Source organism: Pristiophorus japonicus, chromosome 6 (assembly GCF_044704955.1).
Source record: "Pristiophorus japonicus isolate sPriJap1 chromosome 6, sPriJap1.hap1, whole genome shotgun sequence".
Classification (NCBI taxonomy): domain Eukaryota; kingdom Metazoa; phylum Chordata; class Chondrichthyes; family Pristiophoridae; genus Pristiophorus; species Pristiophorus japonicus.
The window spans coordinates 27,274,893-27,290,940 of NC_091982.1; the positions used below are offsets into that span (position 1 = coordinate 27,274,893).

Sequence of the window (16,048 nt, forward strand, 5' to 3'; positions counted from 1 at the left end):
GCGTTCCTTTGTTCCATTATCTTGGCAACTTTTAAATCATGTAATGAATTAACTTTATCTGCAATATCTTGTATACTTCCAAAGGATTCCCTCTCATATGCCTCCTTGTCAGGGCTAAAGATCCCAAGTTTGTTCAGTGTTTCTTCATAATGCAACCCTTTGATACTGGGGATCAAGCTTGTGGCTGCCCTCTGTTATGGTCTCTGTGACTTGAGCTTATTACTAATTGTATGAGAAAGCAGCAGAGAAATGGAATCTGAGTAGATGGCTCTCGTGGGTGACAAACAATGGGCCAAATAGTTTCCTTTATCAAAATTTCCATTATATCCAAGTACTGAAGTATTGGCAAAGTACATTTATGTTTGCTTGCTCTTTTCTAGTCCAAATATGATGAGCTGAAGAAAGCTGAAAAGGGGAACAAACAACAACAGAAAGTTCACAAATACATCAATGCATGTGAATTAGTAATGGCACCTGTCCACGATGCTGTGGTCTCTCTTCACCCTCCCAAAGTATGGGACGACATCAGCCCTCAGTTCTATGCCACGTTTTGGTCCCTCTCTATGTATGACCTTGCTGTCCCCAACACGAGTTATGACCGAGAAGTGAACAAACTGAAGGTCCAAATGAAAGCTATTGATGACAATCAGGAAATGGTAAGAATCCAAAAATCAAACGTGTTTTCAGTTGGATTACTTGTATTTGATTTAAAGGTTTTATATTAACTGCCTGAAAACGGTTAAATGACACTAATTTCTGTTGCAACATTTTTATCAGGTGCTTGATTAAATGTTGTGTGTCAATTATAATTGATTATTGTGATTACTGACTTGCTTATAGATTTGAGGGGCAGATCAGTGTTGGAGCGCATCATTTGATTTCTTTGAATTACTGTTTTAATTTAAGCATCATGAATTTGCTTTATATTGCATATAATGTGTTCAAGTGAATGTGTGACAGTTTATAGTTAAAAATCATTCTGAAGCTCTTGTGCTTGATTAAAAAAAAATTAAATACCAACTTTAAAAAAGATGCTTTAGTTTCAACTGTTCATTGCAAGACTGCATTAACACGTCTTCATTTATTTTTCTTAAGCCTATGAATAAGAAAAAGAAGGAAAAAGAACGCTGCACTGCATTACAAGATAAATTGCAGGAAGAAGAAAAGAAGCAATTAGAGCATGCTCATAGAGTTCTGCAGAGATTAAAGCTGGAAAAAGATAACTGGCTACTTGCTAGTGAGTAGCAACAGGAATATAAATAATTTATGGTTTCTATTGGGCAATAGAACTATATTAAAGAAAAAAAAGGCACCTAAAATACAAATGGTTAGCGAAGTGCATCTAAATAGTGATCTATATATCTCTCTCATAGATTTGGCACAGAATCATGCTCATTATTCTCACTTGGGAGTCCTCAGTCCCAATATTGTGGATCTAAAGTCCACCTCCCAGCATTCCGTTACAAAGCAACATTTACAGTGACCTGGATATACGGCCTGCAACTGCTTTTTTCTTTTAATTTTGCTTTGTTGTTGTATCCATTTTTCCTACCTATCTCCTGAAGAGGTGGACTCCTGCTGGGATATAGTTTGACATGTCCCAGTCACCCTTTAGTACCTCAAAAGGATTAAATGTCCATGTGTGAGGGATGCCACTGTCATAGAAAGGTGTAGTTTCCCACTCTAGTCGCCCAGTATATGCACTAATCATCTGTAATCACCAATCAAATGTTGAATAAAGCTAAATCTGCTTTTCCCTAACTGTGTGTCTTCACCTCGAATAACAAAAGAATACACTGCACCAATGCAATCTTTTACATTTCACAGTCATTTTTATGATGTCTGTGCATGTGGTTAGCCAATTATAGCCAGCAGACGTATGCCTGGTAAGATTCCAAAAACTTAGATCAGATTGGCCCCTTACCCCTGGCAAAAAGAGGAAACGTTTTAGATTATCTGTCTTCAAACCTCATGGCTGTGATGAACATACCGCACCACCCAGTTGCTATTTAATTTACTTTTTCAAAATCATATATATGTTGATGCTAATAGTTTAATCATAATCAATGATTAACAAAGCAAAAAATGTAATTAGGGTCTCTACATTGTACTGTGCTCCGCATTTAGTTTTTTTACCACCAAATCTCTCTCCTCCTTTCTTCCGCCTTTCTACCAGCTCGAATCGTTTCTGTGAAATGTGGTTCTTTGTTTAAGTGCCTATTCTTCATGTCTAAGCCTGGAGATAATGTTGGGAAGTAATTTGAAGGTGGAGAGCATCACGACTGGGCCCAATCCTGTAGTTACTTCGGGGGGTAATTTTAACCTGAAAAGAACAGGTGGGGTTGGGGCGTAGGAGTAGTTAAAGTGTTAAAAATTGTTACCGCGGCCTGAATGTGCTTCCAAACCTGCCCACTTGCATTTTTAATGGGGGCGGGCAACCAATCCGCTGCCAGGAGGCACGCAGTCTAAATATAATGAGCCTCTTTAAGTTCCATCTCGTAAAACCGCCAGCTACAGTAAGGTGCGGACTGCTGCATCCAGGAGGTAAGTACTTTGCTCCTACCTCCTAGATCCAGGGATCCTGCTCAATCCACCCTCTGCGATCAATGACACCCCTCCCCCCAAGGCCTCCGTTTGCCCCACAAGGCCTCTCTCCTCTCTTTTTCCCCTCCCGCCCCCCCCCCCCCCCCCCCCAAACCACCAGCACGAGGCTTCCGGCCCTCCCCATGCTATTCCTCTGGCCCACAATTCTCTTCGGACGCCTTCCCAGTGCTGCTCCCTTGGCCCCACACCTCCCACCTCTTGTCTTGGCCCCCCCCACCCCCCGGCCGGCCCAGTTTTCTGCCGGCTCCTGACCCCTCGAGCTTCTCCTGGCATGACTTCCACCCGATCCCTCTATCCCTCCTCAGTGCTGCCGAGTGCTGCAGGCCTACTGTCTGGAGCCGGCCAGCGCCTCAATCTGGCTGGCTGCATGTGGGAAACAAAGTTCCCATTCAAATCAAGCACTGTCGTTAAAGTCGTTGGGACCTGTGGGAAACCCACTCCTGAATTTCACAGCCCCCTCCGCACCCAAGCTGCCGTCTCCGTTGAAATTCAACCCCTCGTGTCCACACTCACATTCTCTCGCTCTCAATCTTTCCAGTACGAATCACTGGAGAGCAATTAGGATTGGGATTGCTAGCTTATTGCTTTTCTCTCTCTTTCCAGTTTCGAGATATTTTTAACCACTGCTGAGATGAACAACTCCGATATTGGCAAAAATTTCAGTTTAGGAGTTTCTATATTTCTTTCATGCTTGACTGCATAAACATCTTTGCTTTGTTTCATGGGACATCCATGTAATTATTTGTGTGTTGTTGCCCTCAGAATCTACCAAAAATGAGACCATCACAAAGTTCCTCCAACTGTGCATCTTCCCAAGGTGCATCTTCTCAGCCATAGATGCAGTTTACTGTGCGAAGTTTGTGGAATTAGTTCATCAGCTGAAGACACCAAACTTTTCTACACTTCTGTGTTATGATCGGGTAAAAACACTTAGATATTTTTTTTAATGGAATTTGTATTTTTTTTGGCATACTGTTGTTTTAATGTACAGGTCCTTGTTTTTTTAGGTCTTTTCTGACATTATTTACACTGTTGCAAGCTGCACAGAAAATGAAGCCAGTCGCTATGGCAGGTTTCTCTGCAGTATGTTGGAGACGGTCACCAGGTGGCACAGTGACAGAAATTTATATGATAAGGTAACCGTTTAATATTCTCTTGGACATAACAAGATGTATAGTTTATTTCTTGTGCTGTCTTGCGTAAAACCTTCTTAGCACTTAATGAACAAGGAGTTTTCAGTTTATAAACCCAGCTGTGTCTCTTTCTGTTCTCTGAAGCTCTTTGTTTTTCCTGTAGGAGTGTGGCAATTACCCAGGGTTTCTCACAATTTTACGAGCAAGTGGATTTGATGGAGGGAACAAAGCTGACCAGTTAGATTATGAGAATTTCAGACATGTTGTACATAAATGGCATTACAAATTGACCAAAGTAAGTTTTGTTTTCTTTTTTTTAATGTTCCTGTAGAAATAATAAAAATCTGTCCCGCTGCTGTCACAGCTGGGGCGGGTGGGTGGTGGAAGGGCAGGGTCTCGACTGAAATCGAGAGCACAATGCTGCTCTTCTGCGGGTTTCCTTTCAAGGTGTGCATTAAAATGCGTACCAGAAAATTTGTTAACTTTATTTAATGTACAAACCTAAATAATTTGGGTTGTTAACTCATTAATATTTTTTGAAAATATTCCAATATGTTTATTTGAAGACATTTCTGAGGAGTCAATTATATTTTTGTGTTCATGTGTTAACGTGAACTTGTTAAACATGTTTCTTAATGGAATAGAGGTAATCAACCTGAAAGAATTTTGGATACACAGTCTGCAGGATGAGGGTTGTTAGGGTCACATTCACTGCAGATGTTGGGAAGCTTTTCTTTACATAGTAGTTATGCAACAGGCCATTCAAATTTCTGGTACACTTAGTTCTGGTCTGTGGACTGTGCACTTGCTTAACAAACAAATAGATGTTTTGATGGGAAGATAGTAGTACAGGTTTTTTTTACAAAGGTGATAGCAAAGAATTTCCTCATTCATCGATTCATTGAAATTTACAGCACGGAAGGATGCCATTTCGGCCCATCGTGTCCGCGCCGGCCGCCCAAGAACTATCTCGCCTAATCCCACTTTCAGCTCTTGGTCCGTAGCCCTGTCGGTTACTGCACTTAAGTGCACATCCAAGTATCTTTTAAATGTGGTGAGGGATTCTGCCTCTACCACCCTTTCAGGCAGTGCGTTCCAGACCCCCACTACCCCCTGGGTAAAGAAATTTCCCCTCATATCTCTTCTAAACCTCCTCCCAATTACTAAAATCTATCCCCCCTGATTGTTGACCCCTCTGCCAAGGGAAACAATTCAAAACTGCTTTAGCAATTTGTGATTTTTTTTCTTCAGAGATTAAGAAGGAGCTTTGGCACAGTGATTCGTACTTGAAGGGTTAAAATGTTTTCCTGTTCCATCATCTCCAGTTTACTAAATTGCCATGTTAAGATTAAATATATGTATTGCGCAAGGCTCGGGCATTTCAATACCATAACAAATGCCTTTAATGTCACAGATGGAGTACACCGATACTAATTTGAGGTTGTAAGCTAGTGAGTGCAGGCTATTAAATAATGCATTCTAAATGCTCAGCATTGTATACTGAACAAATTTTTTGGCTCGTACATGATGTCAGTGGCACGATTTCTGATAAAATCTGTATTGGATTTGGGGCATGGATTGTGTTCTTGCAAGGACCTGTGTATGTTAATATTGAATATTTATTCATCTGTCTTTATATGTGAGGTTGACAAAAAGATGTTTTATTACAAAATTATGCTGTGAGGTTTTTGCTTTTGAAATTATATTGAGGGTGACTTTTTTTATTGAGTGAACATTTGGATATGTGTAAATTCAACTAAGCTATAGCTTTATTTCATGCCTGTTTTGTTACTATTACAAAGAATGAGACATTTGTTCAATCTTGTTTCATCAGATGGGTTTTGAAGAGAATGGGTTGACCGTTTCACATCTTTTTGATAGTATGATGTAGGGCAATATGTAATTGAGTCATCCAGAACAGAAGGACCCACATTTGATTTCTAGTCTGCATAGTGTTTCTGAGCTGACTGGTGCATCACAGCCATAGTTGATTCTGTCCTCACCTGTGCATGTATATCCAGAAGCCTGGTTTGTAATCTAGAGCTGGAACTCTACTTCCCTTTTTTCGTCTCGGGGTGGTGTGCATATTTGTAGCACTCCGACTTCCACCCCAACTCAGATAAGCAAACTTTGACGCTAACTGGGAGTTTAGACTGGGAGCTTCACAACTTTTCACTGGAGTACCACACTGATAAACCAGTCGTGGAACTGGTTACCGTTTGCAAGACTTGAGTTCAGACCCACCTTCATGTGTTTACCACTTTGGTTATTAACCCTATTTAAATAAGTTGTGCATTTTAACAACCCTTCACTGACTTTATTGGTGGGGACGGTGTGTCTTACTCATGGACATGCAAATTTCCTTCTTGATATTTACTCAACAAAAACCCTGGCTGGCTAGCTATATCAAAGTACTGCATATGTTTTATATATAATGAATCTGAGCCAGTTTTAGAAGTTTGTGGTCTAATTATTGCATTTCCTTTTAGGCATCCGTGCACTGCCTTGAAACTGGCGAGTATGTACATATCCGGAACATATTGATCGTGTTGACTAAAGTCCTCCCTTGGTATCCTAAAGTACTGAATCTAGGTCAAGCATTGGAGCGACGAGTGCATAAAATTTGCCAAGAGGAAAAGGAGAAGAGACCGGATCTCTATGCTCTGGCTATGGGGTAACAAAGTGAAATCAAATGAATGTGATTTAATACAAAGTAGTTTCATGGAAAATATCTGTTTCATGTTCTAGTGATGAGGTTTATCAGCCGCACGAGTCTATATTTAGAATTACCATTTAGGATTAACGGATTCATGCCAGCATTAAAATAACACAGATCAGAAAATCTAGAATAATGGCCCAAACATTGCTGTCAAAGTAACAGCGAGACTAATGGTGTTCGCCGTTTATGTGCAAATGCCACAGCAACTTTAGACGAGAGCAGATGTGTGATTAAATACAGAAATCAAAGTTGTGTGAAATGCACCACTGCTCCGTTAGCTTTGCGCAAATGGCGTCTTGCTGTCTGGCGCCTCATTCAAATGCATTGAGTGGCATGAAGTTCTTGTACTGCCTTGTCGATACGAAATAAACTCGCCACAGAAAGTTAAGTTAAGTCATTTCAAGTCTTAAGTACCCTTTTAACCATGTAATAAGTGTTAATTGCTACCAGTGAACCTCTGACACTGACAATTAACCATTTGAAATGTGGAGTCTCATTCCTTCAGGTTTTAATTGTTGGAGATTTTTTTTTCAATTTAAAATTTATTTTTTACTTTTTTTTTTTCTCTCAATCCAAACTTTCTTTCCCTCTGTTTATTTCTCTCTACGATGTTTGTCATTGAATTCATCCACTCTAATTTATGCTTCCTTCTCAGTCTTTGCACTGTTGATTTCAAAATCCTTCAATCTGATTGATTCAGGAGTCACAGTTGCTTTCCTTGTTCATGCTGATCCTAGATGCCCAGTAGAGGGCGCTGCGCATTTTCCATATCACACTTTGGCATCTTGCAGCCCAAAATATCAACACTAAACTGGAAAGGGCAAGTCTAACAGTGTCTGCTGTTCATTGGCCTGCAGCAGCAATTTTAGGGTCACTGTCTTTGCTGCGTATTTAAAGCTGTAAGTTGAAATGAAGAATCCAAGCTCCACTGTTCGAGGGGAAAAAAATGTGTACATTTATTGTAGATGTAAAATTCATTGTTCAGAGTTTTTCACACTTTGCAGCTAAAATGCAATAGTACTTTTTTTTGGAAAAGATGCATTTGAAATCATGAAATTTGAGGGTAAATGAGCAAATAAACATAGGGCATCAATGATCATTGAATTATTGATTGGGACTAATACAGTACAATGAAATAGGCAATACAGCTTTAAAATACATTTTTAAGTATGAAATTGCTGCTTAAAATAGTGGAGCCAAGTCAAATTATTGCAGGGATCATATTGTGGGGGGGGGGGGGAAATATATTAAAAATTCCACCTTATTCCAGGAGTGCAAGGCCAATTTCAAAACCCCATTGAAATCTCCTTACTTGTTATAGACCCAGGATTGAATCTGGAATCCATTTTTCATGGTTCTCTGATTCTCCTGCTGGAAGAAGAGAGCTGGATTTTCAGTGTAAAGATGGGGAACCATGTGCATGGACTCTGGTCTCCTGCAATCCAGACATAAAAGGGCTGCTGCAAAAGTGCTTATCATGACTCTTTCCTGACATCTTGTCTATTAATCTTTTCAACCTTGCTAGTGTCCTGTATGATGAATCTTGGCCTTTTCTTTTACTTGACAAACGAAGGTAAAATAATTGGCCTTATTTGTTCAATAGCAAGTAGCAACTGTGATCCAGAGAAAGCTGAAAGCCAGATGTTAAGAAATAATTACATTTGTATAGTGCTTTTCTTAGCCTCAGGATGTCCCAAAGCACTTCACAACCAACAAAGTACTTTGAAGTGTAGGAACTTCTGTAGTCGAGGGAAATGTATCTATTTACCCGAACATAAGCACTGTAACAACAAGGATTGTTGATGTTTGTATTGACGTAGTGCTGAATGATCAGTTTTCAAAATTTCTCTTGAAGGTATGTTTGGAATGTTCTCTGGTGTAGTGGATAACAGAACTGCCTGACAGTGGGGCATATAAACCAGAAGGGCCCATTGATTCCTGGTTCATGTTGAATTAGCTAATCTCAGCCTTGCAGCAGTTGGGACCCAATTTTGGCCATAACTTGCTCCAGTTTCTTTTGGAGTAAGTTGTTTTTTCTGGCATAAGTTTGAAAAATGCCATTTTCCCCAATAAATTTGCTCTCTAGTAACTTAGTTAGGTATGATTTTTTTTGTGTGTTTTTTTCAGCCACTTCTGCCACTTTCGCCAGCTAAAACATACTCCAAATCGACTTAGATCAGTATATGTGGCCAGCTCTGAAAAACATTACGGGCAGTGAAGAAAAGCAGCGCACGTTAGTACATCGGCGGACATTTGGGCAGGGATAGGGGAGGGAAGGGAACCGGGGAGGACCTGAAATAATACAACCAAACACCAAACATTGCTTAGAAAAGCACAAACAAGTAACATGCTAATTGAAATCAAGTAAATCCTACCTTAATACATAGAAACATAGAAAATAGGTGCAGGAGTAGGCCATTCGGCCCTTCGAGCCTGCACCGCCATTCAATCTTTAAAGTCGGCCCAGGAAGGCAGCAGTGGGGGTTGGGGCGGGGGGTGGGGGGCGGTAGCGAGATGCTGGCCTCTATCACCGGGTGGTGGGAGGGGGGGGGGGGCGTGAAACAAAGCAGTACATTTGCACCAAGCACAAAAAGTAATAAGCAATTAATTAACAAATAAAAAATAGAAGGAACCCTGCACCGAAAGCACCAAAACCAAAGTAATAAGCAATCAATAAATAATAAATAAAAACAATAGATGGAACCCTGCACCTAAAACATCAAAATCAATCAGTAAATAACAAATAAAAAAAATAGAAGTCCTACCTTAGGGAACACAGCGGGCCACCGATGAGGAAGCCCATTTGGCCAGGGCTAGGGATGGCGTGCTTCAGCCCTGCCCACACAGCCTGCAGTGCGGGTTTGCAGAAACGGCCTGCCAGGAGCTATTGCACATGCACGCAGACTCTAGCGCGCATGTGTAGAAGTCCCGGCATTGTTTTCAGAGCCAGGACCTGGCTCTGCCCCAAACCATTGGGCCACACTGCGCCACCACCGAGGAGAGACCAGAATACGGACATCTTTTTTCGGCGCACTTGGAGGTGGACAGAAGCAGTGAGTGCACCTTGGATGAGGGCGCCAGAAAAAGTGGTTGGGGAAATTTGAGCCCAAAGAATGGCCACTTGGGTGAGTTATTGGAGGGCTGCTGACATTCTTAGATCTGTACCCTACAGCATTAGTCAGCTCCAGGAGAGAGGAGAAAATCCTATGAGGGAGAAAAAAGTCTGTGTATGTTTGTTATCACTAGGTGGCTCTATTATTCCATAGAAAGAGGTACTATGGTATCTTCAGTGTGCACTGCTTTCCTGAGTGGCCTATATAATAGTATCTGACCAAAAGGGGGCAATTGTAAATATTTTGAGTTTACTCCAAATGTCTGTGGCTTTTTAATTACATCATCCTAAATCTAGTGGCTTGTATAGTTTTGAATTTGGTATTGGTTCTCTTTGAACATCCCCACATTTTTCTCTGTTTTATTTCGAAGATGTATTTAACTGTTGGGCAATTAATACAAGGTCACTGTAGTTTGTGTTGTCGCAGCCTAATTAGTGACATTTTTTTTGGCTCTATGTGCACAGTGACCAGTCCTGAGAGAATTTTCTTTGAGTTGGCATCTGGTCTTTATTCAGTTGTATGATGAGCGAAGTCCTGAGGATGCACATTAAACTAATGTAAGTTCAGAATAAATACAGAAAAATGTGCTTGTAGTGTAAATTCCAGCTGCAGGAACATGTTTCACAAACAAAACATTTAGGTCCTTTTTTTTTAAATGTGATGAGTTTTTGATGTCTTTTAACACATGTGACTACAAAATCTTGCCAAGCAAGAATCCTGTGTGTGTCTTGGTCAAGCTCAGCTGCTATTGAGAACTTAAGTAAGATTGGTAACATGAGTCGTGTCAGACAGAGAGGAGCCAAGCTCTCAGCAATATATTTTGATGTGAATGTGAGTACAGAGAGCTACGGGGCAGATGCATTGCAGAGCCATTGGGAATTTGGAAAAGTTGAAAGCTGTTCCATTCTTATTTAAAAAGAGCTATGTTCTGGTTCTCAGATATAATTCCTTGAAGTGCTGAGGGAGACTCCACATTGTTGATAAAAGTTGTCAACTGTCAGAATATATAATTTTTTATTTCAGAAAAAGTGAACTGTATAGCTGTCAGTTATTTTGTAACTGCATTGATAGTTGTCTTCCAAGATTCTTTTTCTCTACTTGTTTAACACTCTCTGCGACTTTCAGCTATTCTGGCCAGTTGAAAAGTAGGAAAACATACATGGTTCCTGAAAATGAATTCCATCACAAGGATCCGCCAGCAAGGAGTGCAACACCTGCAACAGTTCAGAATGGGCCAGGCACAGTCTCACAACCTGCTGCAGCATCCACCAATGCAGCTAAAGCAGAAGAAGGCACAAATGAGGAGACCGGTATGAACAATTGCTTGATTGTTGATGTCAATCAAAGTTCTTTCCTTAATCCAGCAAATCACATTTTATAGGCTTCATCAGACACACAGTTCAGGAATTCAGCAAATGAAAAATTATTTATGGGACAAGGCTGACCAGAAGCCCCATATTTAATAATGTATGCTGAGTTTGCTGATCGTGACCATAACATCAACTGGGATGCTAAATTGACCTCGGTGCTTACAGATTACTGAAGAAAAATCAGACAGGTTATTGACCATTATCCAGCAATGCTTGTGGGGAAAAAAATGCATGTTTATTGATGTTGGATGAGGACAGGATTAGGATTGACTGAGGCCTTCCATGATTTCATAGCCTGGCAATACTCACTCTTTAGGTGAATAATGCAAAATGCTGCTTTTAAGAGTTCTGTGGGCACAGTTAATGACTGTAGAACTGAACTCCAACAATTCTTCAGGAGAAAGGGGGAAAAAATTAACGAAGTTTTAAAAAATCTTATTGATTAATTAGCCATAATTTCTTGGTGCAAGTACTGTATACCTGATATGAGGCAAAGGCAGATATATGGAGTTAAGTCACAGATGAGCCCTGATCTCATTGAATGGCAGAACAGACTCAAGTGACGAAATGGCCTACTCTGATTCCTGTACTGATTCAGATCTTCAAGTTGAATTCCAGACGAATGGCCTCGCACTCGTTATTCTGTGTTCAGCATACTGCTAATTTAATTGTGCGCTAGCATATAAAATGTTGCAAGAAATTGCTCCTTACTCGCTTATATAAAAAAAAATCTATTTTGATAGATCATTGAATCATTAGAATGAGTGGGAAGTGAAATTGAAACACTGGAGTATAACCGAGTGATGCAAGCCAGAAGAATCTCTGCTTCTGATGGCAATAGGTTAATTTCAGCAATTCGGTTAAAATTCACACTAATATGCCCAATTTGGTCTCAGCAAAATTTTACATCCACTTTTTGTCTAAGCCTGGATCATTTCTATGAACAGTGAGAAAAGTGGTCTCAACTTTCATTCCTAGAAAATACCATCAGTTAGTTTTTTTCAGACTGGTACAAATACATAGCATGCAGAGTTTTTCTTCACATGACTTGCTTTTTAGAATTCATAATTGGTTAAATATTGATGTTTGATTTTTACCTTAAATATTGATTTACTGTATTCCTGGATAGACCCACAAGAAGCTCAACTGGATGAAGTGAGTGAAAATGTTTTCTGTTCTTTTAACAGATAAATTGAAGGAGAAATCTCACCCGAGTGCCGTAAAAGTTACTAACAAAGCTGCTAATGCAACACCCAAAGTCACAGCCAGTAATGGAAGCAATGCTATAAATAGGTAAGAATTTGGCTTTCTGCTACAATATTTTATTTACATGATGACTTTTGAAGAGCACTGACGCTTAGGTAGGTCAACGTGGCAGCCATTCTACATTAGCAGCACCCATTAATAGCAGTGAAATGGAATTCCAGTTAACCTGTTTATGTGCTGTTGACTGGGGAAGGAATGCTGGCCAGATTACCTGTACAGCTTCCTGTTCTTAAAATAGTACCACTATATCTTTAATGCCCACCGTAACAAGTAGATGGGATCTCTCTTTATCATCTCGTGTGAAGGGATAATCCTTTAGTGTTAATTTGGAGTATCAACCTAGATTATGAGCACTGTCCTGGTTTGTGACTCAAGTTATAGACAAGAGTGCTAGAAATTTAGATTTTAAAAAAAACTTTTCACAATGAATACTTGACAGACATCTTTATGATTTGAATTGTATTGACCATCTGCCTTTGGTGAAAAAGCTTCAAATGGCACTCTGTTGGGGTAAAAGGAAGACTTCTCTTCAAGGTGGATCCCCTGAAATAAGGGATCGACACCCGCCTGTATAGCGACCACGGAATCACTCAGTTGAAACCTCGGTTCAACTGATCTTTATTCAAGCATATGCAGGGGAAGAGTTCAGGAATGAACCTTCAAAGTACAGGGGTTCTACATGCACAGTTATACAGTTTTTCGAGATGTCAGACCCTCCTACAAAACTTCTATGACCACCAGTTGGCCTATAGCTTATCAGCGGAACTTCATTGATTCCTAATCAGACTGGCTGCTGAGTGGTTTCCCCAACCCTTCCATCATCCATCACATGTCAGCCTTCTGAAATGTGTTGTTCTACAGTGTCACCCTCGCCTCAGCTTCTCATGACTTGTTGGTTAACCTTGTTTCCCAGGGTTTGTTATGCACCTGGTTTCTTATCAGCCAATACTATCACTTTCCCAAGAGCTCTTGCTAAAACTATCTCGTTCCAATGAGTGCAGCTGCTGCTACAATCTGTGTTTCCAGACAGCTTACTCCCTACTGTCCTTGGTAGGTGTTGTTCTGTACTGAATATGTAAGTTTCCATTTTCTGTCTGTACTAAAGTTCAACATATTTGATGGTTCATTTATCATCAAGCTTTGCTGCTTAGCCTTTCTCCAAAAACCCATTTGTAAGCGAGTTTTACATACATTCTGTCAATAGGCGATATATTACAATCCTGACCTTGAGGTGGAGGAACTCCTGACTCCTCACAACTTCCTAATACTGATGAGCCCTTTATCTGGACCATTTTATGTGTCCAATCAATTCACTACCTTCAGTATCCACTTTAGTGACCATCTGTCTGTCTACTTCCACTTTGGTGACGATACTTTCTCCCCATACAATACTGTACCCCTTACACATTCATAAGGACTTGATTGACTTAATTACAAATAGTTTTTATCTAAATATAAGTTACTACTATATAATTCAGTAGAATGTGATAGCTTTACAAATCTGATCCATATATCATCAGTTGACAATCTTGAGTAGGGTTCATAAAAATAAATATCTTTAGCTGACTTCCTAAATGCCTTTTCACAATGTAAGGATATCATACTACTTTCCTGGCATAGCATTTTATTTTAAAACATTTTTGATTCAAAAAATGAGAATTTATTGTACAATGCTGTCTGGACAGTAATTCAACAATCAATATTACTTCAGAGTTAATTTTGCTAAAATGAATCTGAACTATCTACTACTGCACACTATCTCTTAAACTGTACATAATATTAAGGCAACATTTTATGATGGACTTCATATTCTTTTCCAGCAACAAAGTAACAAAAGAAAAGGAAGAGAAAGAAAAAAGTGTGAAAGAGAAAGACAAGGAGAAGAAAGATAAGACAACCCCAGCTGTCCCTCCAGAGGCTAAAGCAACAGCTAAAGATGCAAAGGAGAAATCAAAAGAAGAACGAACAAACAAAGATGAAAAAGTACGGGAGACCAAGGAAAAAACACCAAAGGCAGACAAGGAGAAAGAGAAAGAGAAAATCAGGAAGGAAGAGAAGACAGCAAAGGATGATAAATCCAGGTTGACGTCGAGTAGTGCTGAAGCAAAATCGCACTCGGAAAAGGAGAAAGAAAAGGAACCATCCAAGGAGAGAGATGCACTAAAGGATGCCAAATCCAAAGAAAGTCACACAGGCACTAAAGGAGAAAAAGCAGCCGTTGCTGGGTCCTTGAAGTCCCCAGTTCCACGGTCAGAGTCTTCAGAGTCTGATAGGGGTAAGTTAATAAAGGTATTGCATTCTACTTTATTTTAAAGCAGTTTGAAGAACTTGAACAAGTAAATGAGATTAATTTAGTACCGATCCCAGCAGCAAAGTATCTACAGTGCTTTTTTTGTAACTTAATTTTTTTAATGATTTGCTATGGGCTTTTTGTTGTAGAGCAAACAAGTATTTAGCTGTAGTGAGGTATTCCACTTGATGAATTGTACGAATGCTTCGAAAAAACTTTCCGTAGTTATATTTAAGCAAAACTTTTATAGGCAACAATTGTTAGTTGTCAGTAGAAGAGTTATACTTTCTGGTGAAAATCAATTTTTGATTGTTTGAACCATATGAAAATGCAAAACCAACAGTGGAAAGGACAGCTAAATCAGACACACCTTGTACACGAAGCAGTGAAATCTTGCGCTCTCAACCTGTACTTAGAAAGAAGAGCTTGCATTTATATCATACCTTTTACCTCCTCGGGACGTCTCAAAATGCTTTCTAGCCAATTGAGTACTTTTGAAGTGTAGTTAATATTGTCATATAGTTATCGGCAACAAGTTAAACAAACTTTTCTGTGTAATTTTGGCAAACATAGCAACCAGACCTACGGAAAAATCATACTAGCAGGGATGATAAATGACCAGGTCATCTATTTTTACTGGTGTTGGCTGAGGGATGACTGTTGGCCAGGGCACTGGGAGAAATCCTCTGCTTTTTGAATAGCGCCATATGATACTTTACATCCACCAGAATGGGCGGGCAGGGCTCTGTTTAACAACTCATCTGAAACACACCACCTCTGACAATGCAGCACCCGTCAGTCTACATTATGTGCTCAAATCTCTGAAGTGGGAACCCAGGACCATCTGACTCAAAGGCAAGAGTGCTATGACTGAGTCATGCGTGACATCAAAGCTAAAGCTAACTCCTCTGGAAGGCACCAAAAAAAGAAATAAATCTGTCGTCCATTTAAGAGAAAAAACTGCATAAGGCAATCAAGCAAGCTTCTGGGAGGCAATGGTCAACGATCACGCATCATTAGATGATTCTATCTAACCCCCGACTCCATTCCCAATATGCCACAGTGTCCACCATACTTTTGAAACACCCCTTCTTAAAAAGTTTGTAGTCCATTTATACTTGCTGCAGCTGCCAGAAGCCTGTTCCAGGGGATGAAACATAGAAACATAGAAATATAGAAAATAGGTGCAGGAGTAGGCCATTCGGCCCTTCTAGCCTGCACCGCCATTCAATGAGTTCATGGCTGAACATGCAACTTCAGTACCCCATTCCTGCTTTCTCGCCATACCCCTTGATCCCCCTAGTAGTAAGGACTTCATCGAACTCCTTTTTGAATATATTTAGTGAATTGGCCTCAACAACTTTGTGGTAGAGAATTCCACAGGTTCGCCACTCTCTGGGTGAAGAAGTTTCTCCTCATCTCGGTCCTAAATGGCTTACCCCTTATCCTTAGACTGTGACCTCTGGTTCTGGACTTCCCCAACATTGGGAACATTCTTCCTGCATCTAACCTGTCTAAACCCATCAGAATTTTAAACGTTTCTATGAGGTCCC

The 16,048-nt window shown here is 40.1% G+C and overlaps 1 protein-coding gene across 2 annotated transcripts in view; it reads left to right on the forward strand.

Moving 5' to 3' along the window:
• Positions 1 to 16,048, forward strand: part of thoc2 (THO complex 2) — a 150,225-nt gene that overhangs the window by 93,395 nt on the left and 40,782 nt on the right. For both annotated transcript variants that reach the window (XR_011593590.1, XM_070882709.1), the window contains exons 23-31: positions 381 to 656; positions 1,096 to 1,237; positions 3,367 to 3,524; positions 3,612 to 3,740; positions 3,901 to 4,032; positions 6,227 to 6,411; positions 10,695 to 10,879; positions 12,127 to 12,232; positions 14,026 to 14,480. Coding sequence is in view for 1 of the 2 variants with exons in the window: in XM_070882709.1 (XP_070738810.1) it covers positions 381 to 656; positions 1,096 to 1,237; positions 3,367 to 3,524; positions 3,612 to 3,740; positions 3,901 to 4,032; positions 6,227 to 6,411; positions 10,695 to 10,879; positions 12,127 to 12,232; positions 14,026 to 14,480 (1,768 nt within the window). In the remaining variant the exon portion in view is untranslated. The remainder of the gene's footprint in view (positions 1 to 380; positions 657 to 1,095; positions 1,238 to 3,366; positions 3,525 to 3,611; positions 3,741 to 3,900; positions 4,033 to 6,226; positions 6,412 to 10,694; positions 10,880 to 12,126; positions 12,233 to 14,025; positions 14,481 to 16,048) is intronic.